This window comes from Delphinapterus leucas, chromosome 21 (assembly GCF_059928025.1).
Source record: "Delphinapterus leucas isolate spDelLeu-1000000601 "Yukka" chromosome 21, BTC_Dleu_Yukka2, whole genome shotgun sequence".
Classification (NCBI taxonomy): Eukaryota; Metazoa; Chordata; class Mammalia; order Artiodactyla; family Monodontidae; genus Delphinapterus; species Delphinapterus leucas.
In genome coordinates, this window is record NC_143149.1 from 30,433,640 (window position 1) to 30,456,394 (window position 22,755).

The following is a 22,755-nucleotide window of genomic DNA, read 5'->3' on the forward strand; positions in this document are numbered from 1 at the left end:
CTACAACTTCCACAGAGGTACTTTTGTTCATAGATGGATGCCAAAATTTAGTTGTTGAACAGAGGAGCCAAAAAGAGAGACATATTATGCAATCATGATGCTATCATTACTCCCAAAGTCAGTTTTATTTCTTCCTTTCCAATCTATGTACTTTTTATTTTCTCATCCTTTCTTCCAATATGATGTTAAAAAGGAATGGTGAGAGGGGACTTCCTTGCTTGGTTCCCTATCTTAGCAAGAAGGCTTCTAATCTTACCATTAAGCATAATGTTATTGTAGGTTTTTTTTTTAAAAGATATTCTTTATCAAGTTGAGGAAGTTTTATTTTCTTAACAGCTTTCTGATGGTCTTTTATCATAAATGGCTATTCAGTTTTGTCATATAATTTTCTGTAACTGTGGTATGATCATATGATTTTTATTCTTTAGCCTGTTGGTTTATGATGGATTACATTAACTGATTTTCCAAATGTTGAACAATTCTTCCATAGTTGAGACAAAATTCACATGGTTGTGGTGTATATTTCTTATACGTTGGTGGAATTGATCTGCTAATATTTCGTTGAAGATTTTTGCATCTTCATTCATGAGAGATATTGGTCTGTAGTTTTCTTTTCTTGTAATGTCTTTGTGTTTTGTATTAGGGTAATGCTGGCCTATAAAATGTGTTAAGAAGTATTCACTCTACTTCTAACTTCAGAAAGAAATTGTAGAGAATTAGTATGATTTCTTTCTTAAATGTTTGGTAGAATTCACCAGAATATCCAGCTGGACCAGTGCTTTTTGTTATGGAAGGTTATTAATTATTGATTCAATTTATTTAATAAATATAGGCTATTCATATCGTTTATTTTTGTGTGAATTCTGTCATATTTTGTCTTTCAAGGACTTGGTTTATTTCATCAGTGTTATCAAATTTGTTGGCATAGAATTTTTGATATTATCCCTTTATTATCTTTTTAATGTCCATGGGATCTGTAGTGATGTCCCCTCTTTCATGTCTGATATTAGTAATTTGTGTCTTCTTTTTTCTTAACCCAGTTAGAATCTTCTCCATTTTATTGATCTTTTCAGAGAATCCACATTTGGTTTTGTTGATTTTCTGTATTGATTTTCTGTTTTCAATTTCATTGATTTCTGCTCTGTTAATTATTTTTTCTTTTCATATTGATATTAATTTACTGTTCATTTTCTAGTTTCATAAGGTAGAAGTTTATATGATTGATTTTAGATCTTTCTTGTTTTCTTATGTATGCATTCAATGCTAGAAATTTTCCTTTAAGGACCTCTTTTGCTGCATCACATAGATTTGATAAACTGTATATCCTCTTTCATTTAATTCAACATATTTTAAAACTTCTCTTGATATTTCTTCTTTGACTCATGTGTTATGTAGAAGTGTGTTGTTTAATTTTCAAGTATTGGGGAAGTTTCCAGCTATTTTGCTAGTGCTGATTTCTAGTTTAAAGGCATTGTGATCTGAGAGCAGACATTGTATGATTTCTCATCTTTTAAATATTGGTAAGGTGTGTTTTATGGCCCAGAATGTGGTCTATCTGGGTTCCATGTGAGGAGAGAAGAATGTATATTCTCCTGTTGTTAAATGAAGTAGGGAGTAGATGTCAATTATATCCAGTTGATGGTGTTGTGGATTTCAACTGTGTCCTTAATGATTTTCTTCTTCCAGCTGGATCTGTCCATTCCTGACAGTGGGGTGTTGAAGCCTCCAACTATTACAGTAGATTCATCTGTTTCTCCTTGTAGTTTTATTGGTTTTTGCCTCATGTAGTTTGGGGCTCTTTTGTTAGGCTGCCCCTCAGGGTGAAGCTTCAAGAAAAGCAAATAAGCCTGTTCGATAGAAAGGCCTGTGGTATATTTCAGTCTTCTGTCTTGATGCTATGCCCTGGGGGTGGTTGCCAGCTCAAAACTGTCTTTCTGTTTATTACAGCCCCCTGGGAGTCATGAATGCAAGTCCCACTGGCCTCCAGAGCCAGGAGATCAAGGGGTATCCCCTAAGCGGGAATTTCAGAATCCTGGGTGCTACGTGCTTGCACAAGCTCCTTCCTGGGAGATCCCAGTGACCTGTAAAGAGGCAGGGATAGAGCGCAAAGTAGGTGTCCACTGGCCTCTGTCTTTGGAGAGTATTTCAGTAGGCCCCTAGATGTGTTAAATTATATGCCTGCTCCTTAGGCCAGAGCTTTAAGATAAGCAAATATGCCTCTTTACTGAGCATTTCAGCCTGCTGCCTCTGAAGTAGGCCCTGGAGAATACTGAGGTGAGTCTGCACAATCCCTTTAAGAACTGTTTCTTACTTCACTATACCTTTGTAATTTTCTTTTTGTGTACATGTGCTGCCAGTTTTTCTGGTTTTGGTATCAGGGTGATGTTCGCTTTGTAAAATGAGTTAGGAAGCATTCCCTCCTCTTCCGTTTTTTGGAAGAGTTTGAGAAGGATGGGTTTTAAATCTTCTTTGAATGTTTGATAGAAATCACTTGTGGAGCCATATGGTCCTGGATTTTTGTCTTGGGGAGTTTTTTGATTACTGTTTCAATTTCTGTACTAGTGATCGGCCTTGCAGATTTTCAGTTTTTTCATAAATCTTTCAGTCTTGAAAGATTGCATGACTCTAATATGTCCATTTATTTTATTTTTATTTTAATTTATTTTTTAACATCTTTATTGGAGTATAATTGCTTTACAATGGTGTGTTAGTTTCTGCTGTATCACAAAGTGAATCAGCTATATGTATACATATATCTCCATCTCCCTTCCCTCTTGCATCTCCCCACCACCCTCCCTATCCCACCCCTCTAGGTGGGAACAAAGTACCAAGCTGATCTCTCTGTGCTATGCGGCTGCTTCCCACTAGCTATCTGTTTTACATTTGGTAGTGTATATATATCCATGCCACTCTCTCATTTCGTCCCAGCTTACCCTTCCCATCCCCGTGTCCTCAAGTCCATTCTCTACATCTGTGTCTTTACTCCTGTCCTTCCCCTAGGTTCTTCAGAACCTTTTTTTTATTTTTAGATTCCATATATATGTGTTAGCATACGGTATTTGTTTTTCTCTTTCTGACTTACTTCACTCTGTATGACTGACTCTAGGTCCATCCACCTCACTACAAATAACTCAATTTCATTTCTTTTTATGGCTGGGTAATATTCCATTGTATATATGTCCCACATCTTCTTTATCCATCCATCTCTCAGTGGACACTTAGGTTGCTTCCATGTCCTGACTGTTGTAAATAGTGCTGCAGTGAATGTTGTGGTGTTTTTTGAATTATGGTTTTCTCAGGGTATATGCTCAGTAGTGGGATTGCTGGGTCATATGGTAGTTCTATTTTTAATTTTTTTTTTTTTACATCTTTATTGGAGTATAATTGCTTTACAATGGTGTGCTAGTTTCTGTGTTATAACAAAGTGAATCAGTTATACATATACATATGTTCCCATCTCTCTTCCCTCTTGTGTCTCCCTCCCTCCCACCCTCCCTATCCCACCCCTCTAGGTGGTCACAAAGCACCGAGCTGATCTCCCTGTGCTATGTGGCTGCTTACCACTATCTATTTTACGTTTGGTAGTGTATATATGTCCATGCCACTCTCTCGCTTTGTCACAGCTTACCCTTCCCCCTGCCCATATCCTCAAGTCCATTCTCTAGTAGGTCTGTGTCTTTCTCCCTGTCTTACCCCTAGGTTCTTCATGACATTTTTTTTTTCTTAAATTCCATATATATGTGTTAGCATACGGTATTTGTCTTTCTCTTTCTGACTTACTTCACTCTGTATGACAGACTCTAGGTCCATCCACCTCATTACAAATAGCTCAATTTCATTTCTTTTTATGGCTGAGTAATATTCCATTGTATATATGTGCCACATCTTCTTTATCCATTCATCCGATGATGGACACTTAGGTTGTTTCCATCTCCTGGCTGTTGTAAATAGAGCTGCAATGAACATTTTGGTACATGACTCTTTTTGAATTATGGTTTTCTCAGGGTATATGCCCAGCAGTGGGATTGCTGGGTCATATGGTAATTCTATTTGTAGTTTTTTAAGGAACCTCCATACTGTTCTCCATAGTGGCTGTACCAATTCACATTCCCACCAACAGTGCAAGAGTGTTCCCTTTTCTCCACACCCTCTCCAGCATTTATTGTTTCTAGATTTTTTGATGATGACCATTCTGACTGGTGTGAGTTGATATCTCATTATAGTTTTGATTTGCATTTCTCTAATGATTAATGATGTTGAGCATTCTTTCATGTGTTTGTTGCCATTCTGTATATCTTCTTTGGAGAAATGTCTATTTAGGTCTTCTGCCCATTTTTGGATTGGGTTGTTTGTTTTTTTGTTATTGAGCTGCATGAGCTGCTTGTAAATTTTGGAGATTAATCCTTTGTCAGTTACTTCATTTGCAAATATTTTCTCCCATTCTGAGGGTTGTATTTAAGTCTTGTTTATGGTTTCCTTTGCTGTGCAAAAGCTTTTAAGTTTCATTAGGTCCCATTTGTTTACTTTTGTTTTTATTTCCATTTCTCTGGGAGGTGGGTCAAAAAGGATCTTGCTGTGATTTATGTCACAGAGTGTTCTGCCTATGTTTTCCTCTAAGAGTTTGATAGTTTCTGGCCTTACATTTAGGTCTTTAATCCATTTTGAGCTTATTTTTGTGTATGGTGTTAGGGAGTGATCTAATCTCATACTTTTACATGTACCTGTCCAGTTTTCCCAGCACCACTTATTGAAGAGGCTGTCCTTTCTCCACTGTACATTCCTGCCCCCTTTATCAAAGATAAGGTGACCATATGTGCGTGGGTTTATCTCTGGGCTTTCTATCCTGTTCCATTGATCTTTCTGTTTTTGTGCCAGTACCAGACTGTCTTGATTACTGTAGCTTTGTAGTATAGTCTGAAGTCAAGGAGCCTGATTCCTCCAGCTCCGTTTTTCATTCTCAAGATTGCTTTGGCTATTCGGGGTCTTTTGTGTTTCCATACAAATTGTGAAATTTTTTGTCCTAGTTCTGTGAAAAATGCCAGTGGTAGTTTGATAGGGATTGCATTGAATCTGTAGATTGCTTTGGGTAGTAGAGTCATTTTCACATTGTTGATTCTTCTAATCCAAGAACATGGTATATCTCTCCATCTATTTGTATCATCTTTAATTTCTTTCATCAGTATCTTATAATTTTCTGCATACAGGTCTTTTGTCTCCTTAGGTAGGTTTATTCATAGATATTTTATTCTTTTTGTTGCAGTGGTGAATGGGAGTGGTTTCTTGATTTTACGTTCAGATTTTTCATCATTAGTGTATAGGAATGCCAGAGATTTCTGTGCATTACTTTTGTATCCTGCTACTTTACCAAATTCATTGATTAGCTCTAGTAGTTTTCTGGTAGCATCTTTAGGATTCTCTTTGTATAGTATCATGTCATCTGCAAACAGTGACAGCTTTACTTTTTCTTTTCCAATTTGGATTCCTTTTATTTCCTTTTCTTCTCTGATTGCTGTGGCTAAAACTTCCAAAACTATGTTGAATAAGAGTGGTGAGAGTGGGCAACCTTGTCTTGTTCCTGATCTTAGTGGAAATGCTTTCAGTTTTTCACCATTGAGGATGATGTGGGTTTGTCATATATGGCCTTTATTATGTTGAGGAAAGTTCCCTCTATGCCTACTTTCTGCAGGGTTTTTATCATAAATGGGTGTTGAATTTTGTCGAAAGCTTTCTCTGCATCTATTGAGATGATCATATGGTTTTTCTCCTTCAATTTGTTAATATGGTGTATCACGTTGATTGATTTGCATATATTGAAGAATCCTTGCATTCCTGGAATAAACCCCACTTGATCATGGTGTATGATCCTTTTAATGTGCTGTTGGATTCTGTTTGCTAGTATTTTGTTGAGGATTTTTGCATCTATGTTCATCAGTGATATTGGCCTATAGTTTTCTTTCTTTGTGACATCCTTGTCTGGTTTTGGTATGAGGGTGATGGTGGCCTTGTAGAATGAGTTTGGGAGTGTTCCTCCCTCTGCTATATTTTGGAAGAGTTTGAGAAGGATAGGTGTTAGCTCTTCTCTAAACGTTTGATAGAATTTGCCTGTGAAGCCATCTGGTCCTGGGCTTTTGTTTATTGGAAGATTTTTAATCATAGTTTCAATTTCAGTGCTTGTGATTGGTCTGTTCATATTTTCTGTTTCTTCCTGATTCAGTCTTGGCAGGTTGTGCATTTCTAAGAATTTGTCCATTTCTTCCAGATTGTCCATTTTATTGGCATAGAGTTGCTTGTAGTAATCTCTCATGATCTTTTGTATTTCTGCAGTGTCAGTTGTTACTTCTCCTTTTTCATTTCTAATTCTATTGATTTGAGTCTTCTCCCTTTTTTTTTTGATGAGTCTGGCTAATGGTTTATCAATTTTGTTTATCTTCTCAAAGAACCAGCTTTTAGTTTTATTGATCTTTGCTATCGTTTCCTTCATTTCTTTTTCATTTATTTCTGATCTGATTTTTATGATTTCTTTCCTTCTGCTAACTTTGGGGTATTTTTGTTCTTCTTTCTCTAATTGCTTTAGGTGCAAGGTTAGGTTGTTTATTTGAGATGTTTCCTGTTTCTTAAGGTAGGATCGTATTGCTATAAACTTCCCTCTTAGAACTGCTTTTGCTGCATCCCATAGGTTTTGGGTCGTCGTGTCTCCATTGTCATTTGTTTCTAGGTATTTTTTTATTTTCTCTTTGATTTATTCAGTGATCACTTCGTTATTAAGTAGTGTATTGTTTAGCCTCCATGTGTTTGTATTTTTTACAGATTTTTTCCTGTAACTGATATCTAGTCTCATAGCGTTGTGGTCGGAAAAGATACTTGATACAATTTCAGTTTTCTTAAATTTACCAAGGCTTGATTTGTGACCCAAGATATGATCTATCCTGGAGAATGTTCCATGAGCACTTGAGAAAAATGTGTATTCTGTTGTTTTTGGATGGAATGTCCTATAAATATCAATTAAGTCCATCTAGTTTAATGTATCATTTAAAGCTTGTGTTTCCTTATTTTTTTTCATTTTGGATGATCTGTCCATTGGTGAAAGTGGGGTGTTAAAGTCCCCTACTATGAATGTGTTACTGTCGATTTCCCCTTTTATGGCTGTTAGTATTTGCCGTATGTATTGAGGTGCTCATAAGTTGGGTGCATAAATATTTACAATTGTTATATCTTCTTCTTGAATCGATCCCTTGATCATTATGTAGTGTCCTTCTTTGTCTCTTCTAATAGTCTTTATTTTAAAGTCTATTTTGTCTGATATGAGAATTGCTACTCCAGCTTTCTTTTGGTTTCCATTTGCATGGAATATCTTTTTCCATCCCCTTACTTTCAGTCTGTATGGGTCTCTAGGTCTGAAGTGGGTTTCTTATAGACAGCATATATATGGGTCTTGTTTTTGTATCCATTCAGCCAATCTGTGTCTTTTGGTGGGAGCATTTAGTCCATTTACATTTAAGGTAATTATTGATATGTATGTTCCTATTCCCATTTTCTTAATTGTTTTGGGTTCATTATTGTTAATCTTTTCCTTCTCTTGTGTTTCTTGCCTTGAGAAGTTCCTGTAGCATTTGTTGTAAAGCTGGTTTGGTGGTGCTGAACTCTCTCAGGTTTTGCTTGTCTGTAAAGGTTTTAATTTCTCCATCAAATCTGAATGAGATCCTTGCTGGGTAGAGTAATCTTGGTTGCAGGTTTTTCTCCTTCATCACTTTAAATATGTCCTGCCAGTCCCTTCTGGCTTGCAGAGTTTCTGCTGAAAGATCAGCTGTTAACCTTATGGGGATTCCCTTGTGTGTTATTTGTTGTTTTTCCCTTGCTGCTTTTAATATGTTTTCTTTGTACTTAATTTTTGACAGTTTGATTAATATGTGCCTTGGCATATTTCTCCTTGGATTTATCCTTTATGGGACTCTCTGTGCTTCCTGGACTTGATTAACTATTTCCTTTCCCATATTAGGGAAGTTTTCAACTATAATCTCTTCAAATATTTTCTCAGTCCCTTTCTTTTTCTCTTCTTCTTCTGGAACCCCTATAATTCGAATGTTGGTGCATTTAATGTTGTCCCAGAAGTCTCTGAGACTGTCCTCAGTTCTTTTCATTCTTTTTTCTTTATTCTGCTCTGCAGTAGTTATTTCCACTATTTTATCTTCCAGGTCACTTATCCGTTCTTCTGCCTCAGTTATTCTGCTATTGATCCCATCTAGAATATTTTTAATTTCATTTATTGTGTTGTTCACCATTGCTTGTTTCATCTTTAGTTCTTCTAGGTCCTTGTTAAATGTTTCTTGCATTTTCTCTATTCTATTTCCAAGATTTTGGATCATCTTTACTATCATTATGCTGAATTCTTTTGCAGGTAGACTGCCTATTTCCTCTTCATTTGTTAGGTCTGGTGGGTTTTTATCTTGCTCCTTCATCTGCTGTGTGTTTTTCTGTCTTCTCATTTTGCTTATCTTACTCTGTTTGGGGTCTCCTTTTTGCAGGCTGCAGGTTTGTAGTTCCCGTTGTTTCTGGTGTCTGTCCCCAGTGGCTAAAGTTGGTTCAGTGGGTTGTGTAGGCTTCCTGGTGGAGGGGACTAGTGCCTGTGTTCTGGTGGATGAGGCTGGATCTTGTATTTCTGGTGGCACCTGTATTTCTGTGGGAAGATTACCAGGAGTGTGACTGCTTGGTTGAAGGGTATATATGTTTAAAATTCTAATATAAATCTATTAAAGCCATATTTCTTTCCCAAAATGCCCAAACACTTTTAAATTTACTTGCAATGTAAACAAATACCTCCTCTACTTCATCTCTCTCCCTTACCCCCAATCTTCTTGAGCTTGAGATCTAGAAATATTCCTTTGAACACTCTGGGCATGTCAAATAAAACTTATCTGGAGCATAAATTTGTCAAACAGGGCAAATGTTGACCTGCTAACAATCTAAGTTCTCACTCCTTCAAATTCATGGACATTGCTTATTCTTTTCTTCCCCATAAAATAAGTAGTACTTACTCATCACTGAGGACTTTGAAAATTTAGAAATCTAAAGTAGAAAGCAAGGAATTAACCATATTTTTTTTACAATACAGAGTTAACTCTTCTCCTGCAAGCTTATTTTCTTTGTCAGTATATGTACATGTGTACATATGTATAAATTCATTTATTCATTCATTCATCAAATGTGTTTGTGTAAGTATGCAAATTTATCCATTGAGTCACTGATTCAACAAAGCAGACATGGTAATATATATAAAGGGAAATAGCTTGCTTTTTTTTTTTTTTTTTTTTTTTTTTTTTTTTTGCGGTACGCGGGCCTCTCACTGTTGTGGCCTCTCCCGCTGTGGAGCACAGGCTCCGGACGCACAGGCCCAGCAGCCATGGCTCACAGGCCCAGCCGCTCCGCGTCATGTGGGATCTTCCCGGACCGGGGCACAAACCCGTGTCCCCTGCATAGGCAGGCGGACTCTCAACCACTGCGCCACCAGGGAAGCCATAGCTTGCTTTTTTAATCCCACGCATTTCTCTCTTAAGAACTTTTCCATGCTTTAAATATTGCCTAAAAATCGTTATAAGAAACAATATTATTTACAATTGGCCCTCCATATCCATGGATGTGGAACCTGCAGATATGGAGGGCCAACTGTGAGAGTCTGATCCTGCAGTTTATATAAAGAACTTTGATATCTACAGGGGTCCTGGAACCAATCCCCATTGGATACTGAGAGATGACTGTAACTTTTTTATTTTAACCATTCTGTTATGTTAAATGTCATATGATATTTGATTCTTCAGTATTATCAAAATTTGCTTTGATGAACAAACTTGTACATAAATATTTGTAAGCATTCTTGCTATTTCTATAGGATAGATTCCCAAAACTAGAATTATAGAGTATAAGGGGGTAATCCTCTTTAAGATATTAACCTACAATTTTTAAATGCTTTCCAATAAGTTTTATAAATTTATTCTATGGGAATAGGCATATGAGAATGCCTCTTTCATCTCTTCCTCTCAAGTCTAAGTACTATTTTATTTTTGATATTTGCCACCTTGATACCCAAGAGAAAGTTCTTCACTATGGTTTTAATTGTCTCCTCTGACTGTTAGTGACATTGAACACATATTCATATGTTTAATAACCATGTGTTGATCAGTAAGTTATCTATTCCTGCCTTTTGCCCATTGGTGTCTAAGATGTGGTTCCATGTATATTATTCATTTGTCAAATATGTATAATGGCTGTTTTATTTTCTTTACCTATCTATTCTCATACCAGTATAATATTTTTTTACATTTATAGCTATTGGTAAAAATCAAATATTTATATTGATATGGCAAATTTTCTAATTATCCCATTTTTGGATTATTTATTCAAGTCTTTGTTATTTTCAGGATAGTTTTATGTTTTCTTCGCATGATGTTGCATATTCCTTGTTAAAATTATTTATACGTATCACATAGTTTTGTTACTGGTGTGATTAGGGATCTTTCCTCATTACATTTACTGTGTAAGAAAGTTAATGATATTTGCATATTCATTTCTATTCAGGCAACTTACTAAACTATAGAAAATTTTTGAGGTTTTTGGTAGACAGTCATCTCTTGAAAATAACAGTAAAATTACCCATTTATTTCTAGTGGCTGTACTTTCAGTTCTTTCTATTGCTTTATTATATTGACTGGATCTTAAAGGAAAATTGAAAATAATAGTGGTTATTTCCTATAGGTACCTTCTAAGTCAACCTTGCCCTCTGATGCAATGTGTCTCAGATTCTTCTTGAGTTATCCAGCCCTATTTATGTAATCAATCACTCTGAGAAGCTCTGGTACTTTTGAAAAGGGGATGATATTCAAGGCCGTAATTAGATCCCTAGGGGTACACACTGTATTTTTTTCACATGAGGAGAGACACAGTGGAGAAACAGTGAGGCTACTATCTGCTGTTTTTAAAAGAATTACCCTTTTCTCAGAAGTTCATGGATTTTTTGGAGTATGGAAGAATACATGGATCTTTAATCACAGTTTTGCCATAAACAAGTAGAAAGCTGGAAAGAAATGTATGAAACAACAGTTTTCAGATATTAGACAATAGGCAGCATAGGGCTTTATTCCTTGAGAGAAGGGAAACAAAAGGGATGTGATTTCCCTGGCTCTCCTCCTATTGTCAGGTTTTGGACTGCAGCGCCTTGGGTGGGATCTGGACTGAGCGCAGGCTCAGTAGCTTGAGGAGAAGGAGACTGGCATTATGAGAGATTAAAGTGGTTGGAATCTGTGAGGCAGTGTTCCAGGGAAGAAGCATTGATATGCAGGAAGAGGTTCAGAAATTTGCATAGAGGTCCTTATGGGTCTATTGATGAAGATCAAACCACACAAGACCAGGGAAAGAATGACAGAACTGTTAAGCTGAACAATTATCAATGTTTACAGAAGGCTGGGAGTTAATTTGAGTTACAGTCAGTCAGAGTGAAGAGGTGATTTTGAAAACCTGGGACAATCACTAGAGATCCCAGAAGAGTCATGCTTTACTAGTAGCACTAAATTAGCCTTAGGGAAAAGGATATTCTAAATCTGCCCTATCAAAGTTTAAAAACAAGCCTTGATCAAGCTGTTCTGCAAGTAACTTAACTGCCTGCCAGCACCAATGTGGCAATCTTTAAAGGAAAACAACACATTCTACAATATGATATTCACAGTATCCATCATAGCATTTTAGAAAGTAACAAACATACGAAGAAGGAGAATTATGTGACCCATACCAGGAGAAAAATTTAGTCAATAGAAATAGACCTGGAAGTGTTAAAAATGATGTTATTAGTTGACAGGGATTTTAAAAAGCTATTACAAATATTCTCATGGATTTAAAATAAAACATTAACATGGTAAGAAGAGAACTGGGAGATATAAAAAAGCACATGGAATTTATAGAAATAGGAAAACACCATAACTGAAATGAAAAATTCTTTGGATGGTATTAACAGCACAACTGACACAGCAGAAGAAAATGTCAGTGAACTTAAAGATAAGGCAATAGAAACTATTCAAACTGAAACAAAAAACGTAAAAAAGACTGAAAAAAAAATGAATCAGTGACCCATTAGATGCTGTCAAATGGTTCAGCATATGTGTAATTAGTGTTGCAGAAGAAGAGAAAGAGGGGAGGCTAGAAAAAATTTTAAGGAATTTTCAAAATTTGATAAAGCATGAACTCAAAGTTCCAGGAAGTTCAATAAATCTCAAGCCAGAAAAACACAGATACATACCAAGACACCTTGTAATCAAATTACTGAAATCAACAATAAAAGTAGTTTTTGTTTTTAGGCTGAAGAACAACTTTTATTTATTAAGAATGAATAATGATATATAATAATGAAAATAAAAATCAAGAACTAATAATGTATCAAGAAGAAGTATTATTACTGACTGATACACATAACTGAAAAGCCCAAGCATGGCTAGATTCCAAGACTCAGATGATGCTGTCAGGATTCTGCCTCCCTCCATCCCTCGATTTGGCTCCCTTCCCTCTAGGATTCACTTTCATGCAGACTCTCCACACATGTGGTAATACAAGTGGCATTCAGCAGCTCTAAGTTTAAATCCTACCAGCAGTAACTCTGAGACAAATAGCTTCTCTTTCTAAAGGGTTCCAATACATTGACTAATTGGCCTGATCCGGTTCATGCACCAACCTCTGGGCATGGAAAGTGTGATGCATGGAAGCTGGGCAGGGTCACATCCCACAGTACCACTCTGCCGATTTATAAAGGATTCATTTCCCCCAAGAAAATTTCAGATACTTTTGCCAGCTGAATAGTGTAGATTCTGGGAAGAAAAAAATAGCAGATGTGTTCATTACTATTATCTTAAGACCATAACCACTTAACCATATTTCTCAGATAAAGAGGTTTACTGAAATAGCTATGTGTGTGATGGTTAAACTATTACATTGAAAAGGGACATTGAGTGATTAAGTCTACACCAATGTATTCATGAAGGTAGTCTCAAATGCCCACGAACAATATTGAACACAAGAACAAATGCTCAACTTTAGCTTGTCACAATAATAAATGACAATAAAAAATATACAAAGGACCAAGAACAGAGATTTGAGGCCTAAAATCCATATCTATACTGTGATTTCTGCTCAACCAAGGTTGATTGAAACAGGTAGCTTCCAATTAATAAAAGAGGTGGTTGCTTTAGTCATAGAAAGATAAATTATTAGTGTTCAGTCAATCCTATTCATTCTGAAACAAACATGAAAGCAAAGTATGTTCTTTTGTCCCCATTTTTTCCCCTAACAATTTCAAAGCTACAGAAACACTGAAGACTATTACAATGAACATCCACATACCCTTCACTTAGATTTACCAGTGATTAACTTTTTGCTGTACTTGCTTTCCCTAATAAAGGGAATATTTTAAATGTAGTCGGAGGAGAAAGATACATTGCATCTGGAGGAACAACGATAAGAATGACTCCAGGCTTCTTATCAGAAAATATGTAAGACAAAAAAAATTAAATGACGTCATTTAAGTGTGAGAAAAAACCTGTCATTTAGTGTTCTATATCCAATGAAAATATTTCAAAAATTAAGGATATAAAAGAATTTTTTCAGATATAAACATCTGAGAGAATTTGTTGCTAGAAGATATGCACTAAAGGAAATATTAAACTATGTTCAGATGGAAGGAAAATAATGTCACATGGAAATGTGGATCTACACAAAGCAATGAAGAGTGCTGGAAATGAAAAAGATGTGGATAAATATAAAATAGTGTATTTCATTTAAACTTTTAAGAAGACAATTGACTTTTTAAAGTAAACACAATAATAATGTATTCTGGCATTTATAGCATATTTAGGCAAAGTTGTCTGTTGTTTCTATTGCTGTGATTTTCATTTGCATTTCTCTTATGATTAATGGTGTTGAGCATCTGTTCATATTCTTGGTGGCCATTTGTATATCATCTTTGGAGAAATATCTACTCAAGTCCTTTGCCCATTTTAAAGTTAGGTTATTTGATTTTTTTGTTGACTTGTAGGATTTCGTTGTATATTCTGGATATTAACCCTTTATCAGATATATGGTTTGCAAGTTTTCTGTTCTATAGGTTGCCTTTTCACTCTGTTGATTGTTTCCTTTGATGCACAAACGTTTTTAAGTTCGTTGTATAGCCATTTGTCTATTTTTACTTTTGTTGCTTGTGCTTTTAGTGTCATATCCAAGATATCATTGTGAAGTCCAATGTTACGAAGCTTTCCCCCTATGTTTTCTTCTTGGCGTTTTATAGTCTTAGGTCTTACATTTAGGTATTTAATCCATTTTGAGTTAATCTTCATATATGGTGTGAGATAAGGGTCCAACTTCATTCTTTCGCATTGGGTATCTAGTTTTCCGAGCACCATTTGCTGAAGTGATTCTCCTTTCCCCACTGAGTGGTCTTGGCACCCTTGTCAAAGCTCCTTTGACTATATCAGTAATATGTTTACCAATAACAGTAACTGAATAGATAAATGGAGATATGGGAAAACTCTTTTTTATAGTATAAACAACATAGAAGGAATAATGGAGTTAAATAATTATCAATGGATGCTAAAACTAGTGGGTGAAAGTTTTACGAGGACCCAGATACTTTCATAATCTCACAAGTATCTCCTCACAAATTGCTTATTAATTACAAATGGAGGCATGGTAACTTACAGTGGAAAAAACTTGGAAGACAGCACCTTAACCAAGTGATCCAAAAGTAACGACACAATATTATGACAAAGTGACAACATGGTGTCTCCTGAGAAGGACGAAATATTTCTGTGAGGTATTTCACAGCAGACATATACATACACACACAACAACATGAAGGTGATGTGATAGAGCTAAGGCAATGGATACCCCAAACAGAATACTTTTTTCCTGTACATTTAAGCCATGAAATAAAGAAATTAGATTCATGTTCTTAAATTGAGATCTTAGAAATTGAGAGATGTTTTATATTATTTTGAGAAGTAGCATAGCATAGTGGTCAAGGGCAGAGACTCTGAAACCAGATAGCTTCAGTTTAAATCCTGTCTCCATCACTTACTAGCCATGTGACCTTTGGCAAGTTAAATATTTATGCCTCAGTTTATTCATCTGTAAAGTAGGAATAATAATAGTCCCAACCTTATAGGGCTATTGTGAGGATTTGATCAGTGAATCTATATAAGTGCTCAGAATAGAGACTCACACATAGTAAGCACCATAAAGTTGTTTGCTCTTATTAATTATTTAATTACAGAAATTAATTATCTGATGCCCTCTTGGAATACAAAAAAACCTTTGCTTAAAAATCAAACAAACAAAAGCTAACAAATTAAACAAACCTGATCCTGGTCAAGGGCAGTATTATGCTAGTAAATGTTTACCAACTAGCGTGAGGAAGGGTAAAATCCTCATTTGTAAGTACAAATACTTCAAACTACCCCATGATATCACTGAACTTGGAGATGGGAAGAGATGTTACACACTCAGCCCTGGGAGCTGATACTGGCTGGCTCTAACACACCACTGGAATGGTCTCATTTTCATTAGAATTTATGTAGGTGTTTCTGAAATTGCACTCTAAATTTTCTGGTGAACATTTGAAGGTGTTAAATTTTCCAGGTGCAAATATTGTGAGCCTCACTTTACAGCTGCTTTTTAGCGTGTGTGTGTGCATGTGTGCACTTTAGGCTAAAAATCCAAGCATTCAATTTGTAGAATTCTCTCTCTAAATAAATCAAATAAAACTACACTAGATGAAAATACAAAAGTAAGCTTGATGATCCATCTGATAATTTTACTTTCTATGAGAAAATATTTTTAAATGATCATTTGAATTAAAAAAATGATTCTAGGTGTGCACTTCTGAGATGACGTGCAACTGTTCTAGTGGCTACAGCCCTCCAGATTGCCAAGCGCGCTCCAGAATACCTTCCAGATTGCCTGGGGGACAGGGCAAGTATCTCTCTCTTCTTGTATCCAGTTAATAAAATTCTCAAATTGCTTACCTTCGCAAAGACAAAGTTCGATTTTTGACACTTTGAAAGAAACCAGTATTTGTAATTAAAAGGTAAATAGGCTGCCTCAAGAAATAGACGCCAAATATGCTTTCTTAATCTTGCTTTTTGTCCTAATATTAATTTTGAATGTGATTGAAGCTGAGGGTATCTTTTAAAATTTTTATTTACTTATGTCTGACTTTCTCCTTTAAACTGTCTTTCAACCTTTTCCCCCTTTTATGCCTGATCCTGTGGTCTCAGCTCTATACAAACAACACACCCTGTGTCCAGCACTGTTAATATGTATCTGTTATAGAAGAAATAAAGGAAATAGAAGATAAGCTTTTAGTCTGGCGTTTATAGTTTAAATGATAAAAATCTATTAATTGCTGCTAAAGAGATGACAGAAGGGGCTAAAACAATATTCTGTTTGTTCACCATGACTTTAGTTTTCGTCATTCATTCATTGATTTAGCAAATATTTATTGAACTCCTACTATATACCAGGTGCTCATCATATGGCACTAGGCATGTACAGTAAGCAAAACAAAGTCCCACTCCTCATGGAATTTAAAGAATACCCAGTGCTAACTAGCTGCAGAATTAGGATTAGGAATCAAGTCTCTATTTTTATGGCAGTGACGTTTTAGTAGCACTGCAGTGACTCCGCATGTAAAAACAGATCCCTAAATGTCAAAGAGCCAACAGTCTAATAAAGAAAAACAGGATATGCACAGATATAGTGGGATTCTGTGATAATGCACCTTGTAACAATGCAAGTTTGTTGGATAACCTTACAAGCAGATTATATATCACTGAAGTTTTGGGGTCCCACTTATAGTGGGATTTTGCTGTAGCTGCTGTATAATGTAGAATACATTGGAACTTTCTGGAACTTAGTTTCTGTTCTTTTAGAATGAGAGTTTATAGAGATAGTCTCAAGTATTATGATTCTATTATTATTTTTCCATGTTCCTTGAATAACAGTAAAAATTAAGAACATTGTAATTAGTTTGCTGTAACTTGAAAGTAAAAGTAGGCAGCTTAATTTTTTTACTCTGATTTTTTAATGTATTTTTATTTTTAGGTTTAATCAAGGAAAGAGGTTTTGAGAAGGCTGGGAAGAAGCAGTGGCTTTTGGGTATCTACATTGCTTTACCTGTTCTCGTCGTAGCAACCATAGTAGCTGTTTCATGGAAGCCTTTGAAAAAGTGGTTCAGCAAGAAAGAGGAACCCCAAAGTAGCGAGTAAATTGAATTTGTGTTCTGAAGTTAAACTTTAGTACCATTTAAATCTAGTCACATATAAGGAAATATTATGAGCAGCCATAATACTTTACATTTTACAGGAATTTTGAATGCTACATCAGTATCTCATTTAATTATTTGAGATAGTTTTGAATATCCTTATTTTAAAGATGCAAAAATTTTGGAATGTGGTTTTAATGACTTGCCAATGTCATCACCTTGGTAATTGAGAGAGGAAGAACTAAAATGTATCCATATCTATTGCTTTCAAATGCCCAGTGATCTGTGTCACCTACAGGAGAAGTACCAGAAGTATTTATTTGTAATGCAGATTTATGAGCCATATCACAAATGAAATGTTTCAATTTGCATTGCTGCCTCATGTAAGAAATAATTTTAAAAATATTCTCTGGGAAAAGTCTTCAGAAAGCAAATTTATAATTTAGTATATAAAATATTTTTATTTAAAAATATAGTTCAAAAGCAAAGACAGAACAAGGTGACAAACAACCATTTGCCCACCACTGGAAATAAACATGAATATTTTGTTTCTCTTATGAAATAAACCGCTGTATATACAGCTGCAATCCCCATCTCCCTCTCTGTGGAGAACAACCTCTGCACTGAAAGCTGGTGTGTATCACATATTTTTACTACACGTGGCTACATCCCTGTGCCATATCTAGAATTATATATAATTTTAAATATTTATACTTTATACATATGTTTATCCTTCTAATTCTAAGTTTGTTTTTCCTTTTTCTTTTTTATGAGCAGTCTTCTCAGAGGTTTTTCTATTTTATTAGTAATTTAAAAATATAATTTGTCGTTCTGTTGAGATCCATATATTTCCTTGTGTTTATTATCCTTAACTTACAGTCTGTTCCTCTTTGCTACTCTCTTCACCTTTGCTATGTGTTTAATTCTACCTTTGTGGAGTCTAATGCTTTGTTTATTAATTTTCAATTTTTCTTATTTTCCTAATATGCTTTTAAAGTGAAAACTTTCTCCCTTATATATCATTTCATCTACATTCTCCAGTTTTTAAGATACAGCTGATATTCAGTTTAAAAAATTAGAAACTTCCAGCACGATTTCTTATTTAAATTATGAACAAACCATGGTCTTTAGTTTTCAGTTATATGATTTATTTTTGTTGCTGTAAAAGTTATTTTCCAATTTTATTACCTTATTGGGAGAGCTTTGTCTCTGATCTAGACTCTTAAATGTTGGAACCAGAAAGTCAGTTTTTTGTAAAAATATATGCTTGATACGCATGCTTCAATTAATGTGATACAGCATGTTTTTTTCTTTGTTTTTAGAACAAACTTTTAAATTGTGCTGTTTCAAGTCATCTTTATACTTACTGGGTTTTTAAATTTTTTCTCTATTTGATCATTCATTTTCTATGAGAGGCAAATAAGGTTTTCCAGTATGTCATGGCTTTCTCTTCGATTGTTGAGACTTCTGCTTTATATACTCTGAGGCAGTGGCTAAATGCATAATGTTCAACATAGTTATATATTCTTGGTGTATTTTCTTTATATCATTAATAATTGTATCTTAAATTCTATTCTCACTCTTACATTGCTATATATCAACTTGCTCTTTGAAATTTAGACTTACCTATTACATATTTTTCATCCCTTATTTTCAACCATTCTTTGATTTTAGTTGGTATATTATAAACAGCCTTTTATATGAAATGCAGTAGTGGAGTTTGTTACATTTATATGCTTAATATATGATGACATATATTCACATTGAAATTTACCATCTTATTTTCTTCCTACTTACTATCCTCTTTTTTTTTTTTTTTTGGCATTTTTTCCTTTTCTCAAAATCCATTTTCTTGATTGTGCTTTTTCTTTTTCTTTTCTTTTTCTCTTCTACTATTTTGTACGTTTTTATATTCTGTTTTTATTGTTTTAATGATTTTTGTTAACTTTTAGCATTTGTAGCTAATGTTGTATAATGTCTTAATTTAATCATTGTATATAATCTTCTGAATAACACAAGGATCTTAGCCCTTTAACACTAACCTATCTTTTTCAATCTGTTTGTCATTTGGCTTTTCAGTTCCCTCCAAATAAGTTTTGTGTTATTGTGTTCTTATCATTATTATGTTTAGTTAATACTTATTAGGATTTCCTGATATATTTCCCAGATTCTTTATGATTCCCTTTTTTTTTTTTTTTTTTTTTTTGCGGTATGCGGGCCTCCTGCTGTGGCCTCTTCCGTTGTGGAGCACAGGCTCCAGACACGCAGGCCCGGGGGCCATGGCTCACGGGCCCAGCTGCTCCGCAGCATGTGGGATCCTCCCGGACCAGGGCACGAACCCACATCCCCTGCATCGGCAGGCGGACTCTCAACCACTGCGCCACCAGGGAAGCCCTATGGTTCCCTTTTTTTAAACTTAGTTTCGAAATAATTTAAGAAATATAAAAAGTTGCAAAAATAGCACAGAATTCCATTGTACTCATCACTTAGGTTTTCTCAGTAATAACCTCTTACATTAACATAGCACATTTTCACAGCCAGAGAATTGATATTGGTACAATATTATCAATTAAACTATAGACCTTATTCATATTCACCAGTGCTTACATACATACACTCATTTTTGGGTATGTGTGTGTATATATTATGAAATTTTGTCACATGGTTTGTGTACCAATGCCATAATTATCGCCATTCTTTTTGGAATCCTGCTTTTTTCATTCTAGGTTCAATCTTCTTGGAGAAGTACCTGCTTTGGTAGTTATTACAGTGATGGTCTATGTGTAACCATCTGTTTGCCTTATATGCCTGGAAATGGTTTTATTTCACTTTCACTCTTGAAATTCTATATGGGTATAGAATTTTAGGTGGACAGTTATTTCTGTCAGCCCTTTTATGATGCCATTGAATTCTGGCATTTACTGTTGTTGAGATGTCTGCTGTCAGATTAATTAATTCATTTTTACCTTTATACTTGCACTTTTTTTTCTAAGTTAGCTTCTCAAGTTTTTTTTGTCCAAGGTATTATGTTACTGAATTATTACTTGTTCTGATATGAGTTTGTTTTTATTTTTCCAGCTCTGAATTCACAATCATCTTCAATTATCATGTCTTTCTTCAGTTCTGGAAGATTCTCAGTCATTATCTCTTTAATGATTGACTCTTCCCCATTCTATCCCTTTTATTTTTCTGAAATCCCTGTATTTTATGGCCTTCCATTCTAGCCTCCATGGTAGATGGTGATGGTTGTTCTCTTCCTCATCTTTATACTTCTCCTTTTGCTTCTTTTCTTTTGACACTAAGAATGAAGCTTTTAAAAGCTGAGATACAATTTACATGTAGTAAAATTAATCTCTTTGGTTTATGTAATTCTATGAGTTTAACAAATGCGTACACTTACTACAACCTCGATAAAACATAGAACAATTTCATCACCTCAGAATTCCCTCTCACCCCACCTTCAGCTCCTGGCACTGACAGATGTCTTCTTTGCCTATAGTTTTGCCAATTCCAGAACTTTGTATAAATGGAATCGTTTACTGTAGTATGTAATCTTTTGAGTCTGTCTTCTTTCCCTTGGCATAATGCATTTGACATTCATCCATGATGTTATGTGTATCAATAGCTTGTTCTTTTTCTAATGTATAGTTCTATCGTGGTATAAGTGACACACAGTAAATTACATATATTTTAAGTGTATAATTTTGTATGTTTTGATAATTTGAAAAGTAACACTGATGAAACCATCATCATGATCAAGATTATGAAGATATCTGTCATGCCCCCAAATTTCCTCGTGCCCCTTTGTAAGCCCCACTCCTGCCTCTTCCACCTGCTCTATCCCCATACTGCTGCTGATCTGCTTCTTAGCTTGCATTTTCTAGAATTTTATATAAACGGAATCATACAGTATATACTCTTCTTTTTGTCTGATTTACTTCAGTCACCATGATTATTTTGCAATCCATCCATGTTCTTGTGTGATCATTTTTTTTTCCTTTTATTGCTGATAAGTATTCAGTTGTATGATTATACCATAATTTGTTCATCCATTCCATCTATTGATAGTTATTTGGATGCGTTCCAGTTTTTGGCTGTTATAAATAAAGCCATTATGAACATTTACATACAAATTTCTATGTGAACATATGTGTTCTTTTTCTTAGTTAATACCCAGGACTGGAACAACGGGGTAATATGGTAGGTATATGTTTCACTTCTAAAGAAAGAGCTAAACTGTTTTGCAAAGCAGTTCTTCTATCTTATATTCCAACCACTAGTATGTGAGAGTTCTAGTTCCTCCACATTCTCACCAACACTTATATGGTCATATATTTTTTTAATTTTAGCAATTCCGACAGTGTGCAGTGGCATCTCATTATGGTTTTAATTTGCATTTCTCTAATGACTAATGATGCTGACAGTTGTTTCATGTGGTTATTTGTCAGATGCACATCTTCTTTGGAGAAGTGTGTATTCAAATATTTTACCCATTTTAAATTAATTAATTAAAATTACAATCCGGAGGTCTTTTATTTATTTATTTTTACACCTATTATGGCATGATTTCATAGGGAATGGGTTCCAGCTCACTGGTTCTCACAAAGAGTGCTTCTCTGGATGGAGCAGGCTGGTGCTTCAGTCAAACCCACGTTCCTTTCCCTTTGGCTTCCTTCTTTTTCTGATCATATTTCCTTCATTTCAAGGAGCTGTCTTGGTTCTTAGAGTGCTTAATATCCTCAATAAGTACATTAATTCTCTTGGCAAGAATCTTGCCCTTAATTCGTTTGTTTTCAACAATGCCAACAGCATACTGGGTAACATTGTAGACTCCCAGTTTGTGTAACATTTGTGGGACATTTCTTTTTTAAATAGTGCCAGTTCCCTTGCTGTCTACAATATCACTTTTTTGTAATTTCCCATGTATGTGACCAAAGGAACAACCCCATGTTTTCTAAAAGGTCTAGAGAATGTATAGCAGGTGCCTCTTCTCTTTTCTTTTGTGTTGGTCTTTTTGACAAATTACTGGAAAATGGCAGTTTCAACTGAAAGACCCAATTTTTTGATTGGGTTGTCTTTTTATTATTGAGTCAGTCAAAACTTTTTGATCATTTAAAAAATGGATTGTTTGTTTTCTTATTATTGTATTTTGAGTGTTCATTATAAATGCTGGATACAAGTGCTTTATTATATATATGATTTGCAACTATATTCTTCTAGTCTAAGGCTTTTCTTTTCACTCTTTTAAAGAGCAAAAGTTTAAAATTCTGATGAAATCCACTGTATCAATATCTTCTTTTATAGATCATGATTTTGATGTTGTATCTAGGAAATATTTGCCTAACCAAAATTCATGAAGATTTTCTCTCATGTTTTCTTTTAAAAGTTTTATAGTTTTAGGTTTTGCGTTTAGGCTTATATCCAATTTGAACTAAGTTTTGTAGGGGTATGAATTGAGTGTTTTTCTT

General features: G+C 34.9%; 1 protein-coding gene across 1 annotated transcript in view; it reads left to right on the forward strand.

Annotated features, from left to right (window-relative positions):
• Positions 1–18,405, forward strand: part of ADAM32 (ADAM metallopeptidase domain 32) — a 149,712-nt gene extending 131,307 nt beyond the window's left edge. Inside the window, exons 18-19 of the mRNA XM_022571268.2 lie at positions 15,897–15,996; positions 17,128–18,405. Of these exons, the coding sequence (XP_022426976.2) occupies positions 15,897–15,996; positions 17,128–17,291 (264 nt within the window). The 3' untranslated portion in view covers positions 17,292–18,405. The remainder of the gene's footprint in view (positions 1–15,896; positions 15,997–17,127) is intronic.
• Positions 18,406–22,755: the final 4,350 nt, after the last annotated feature.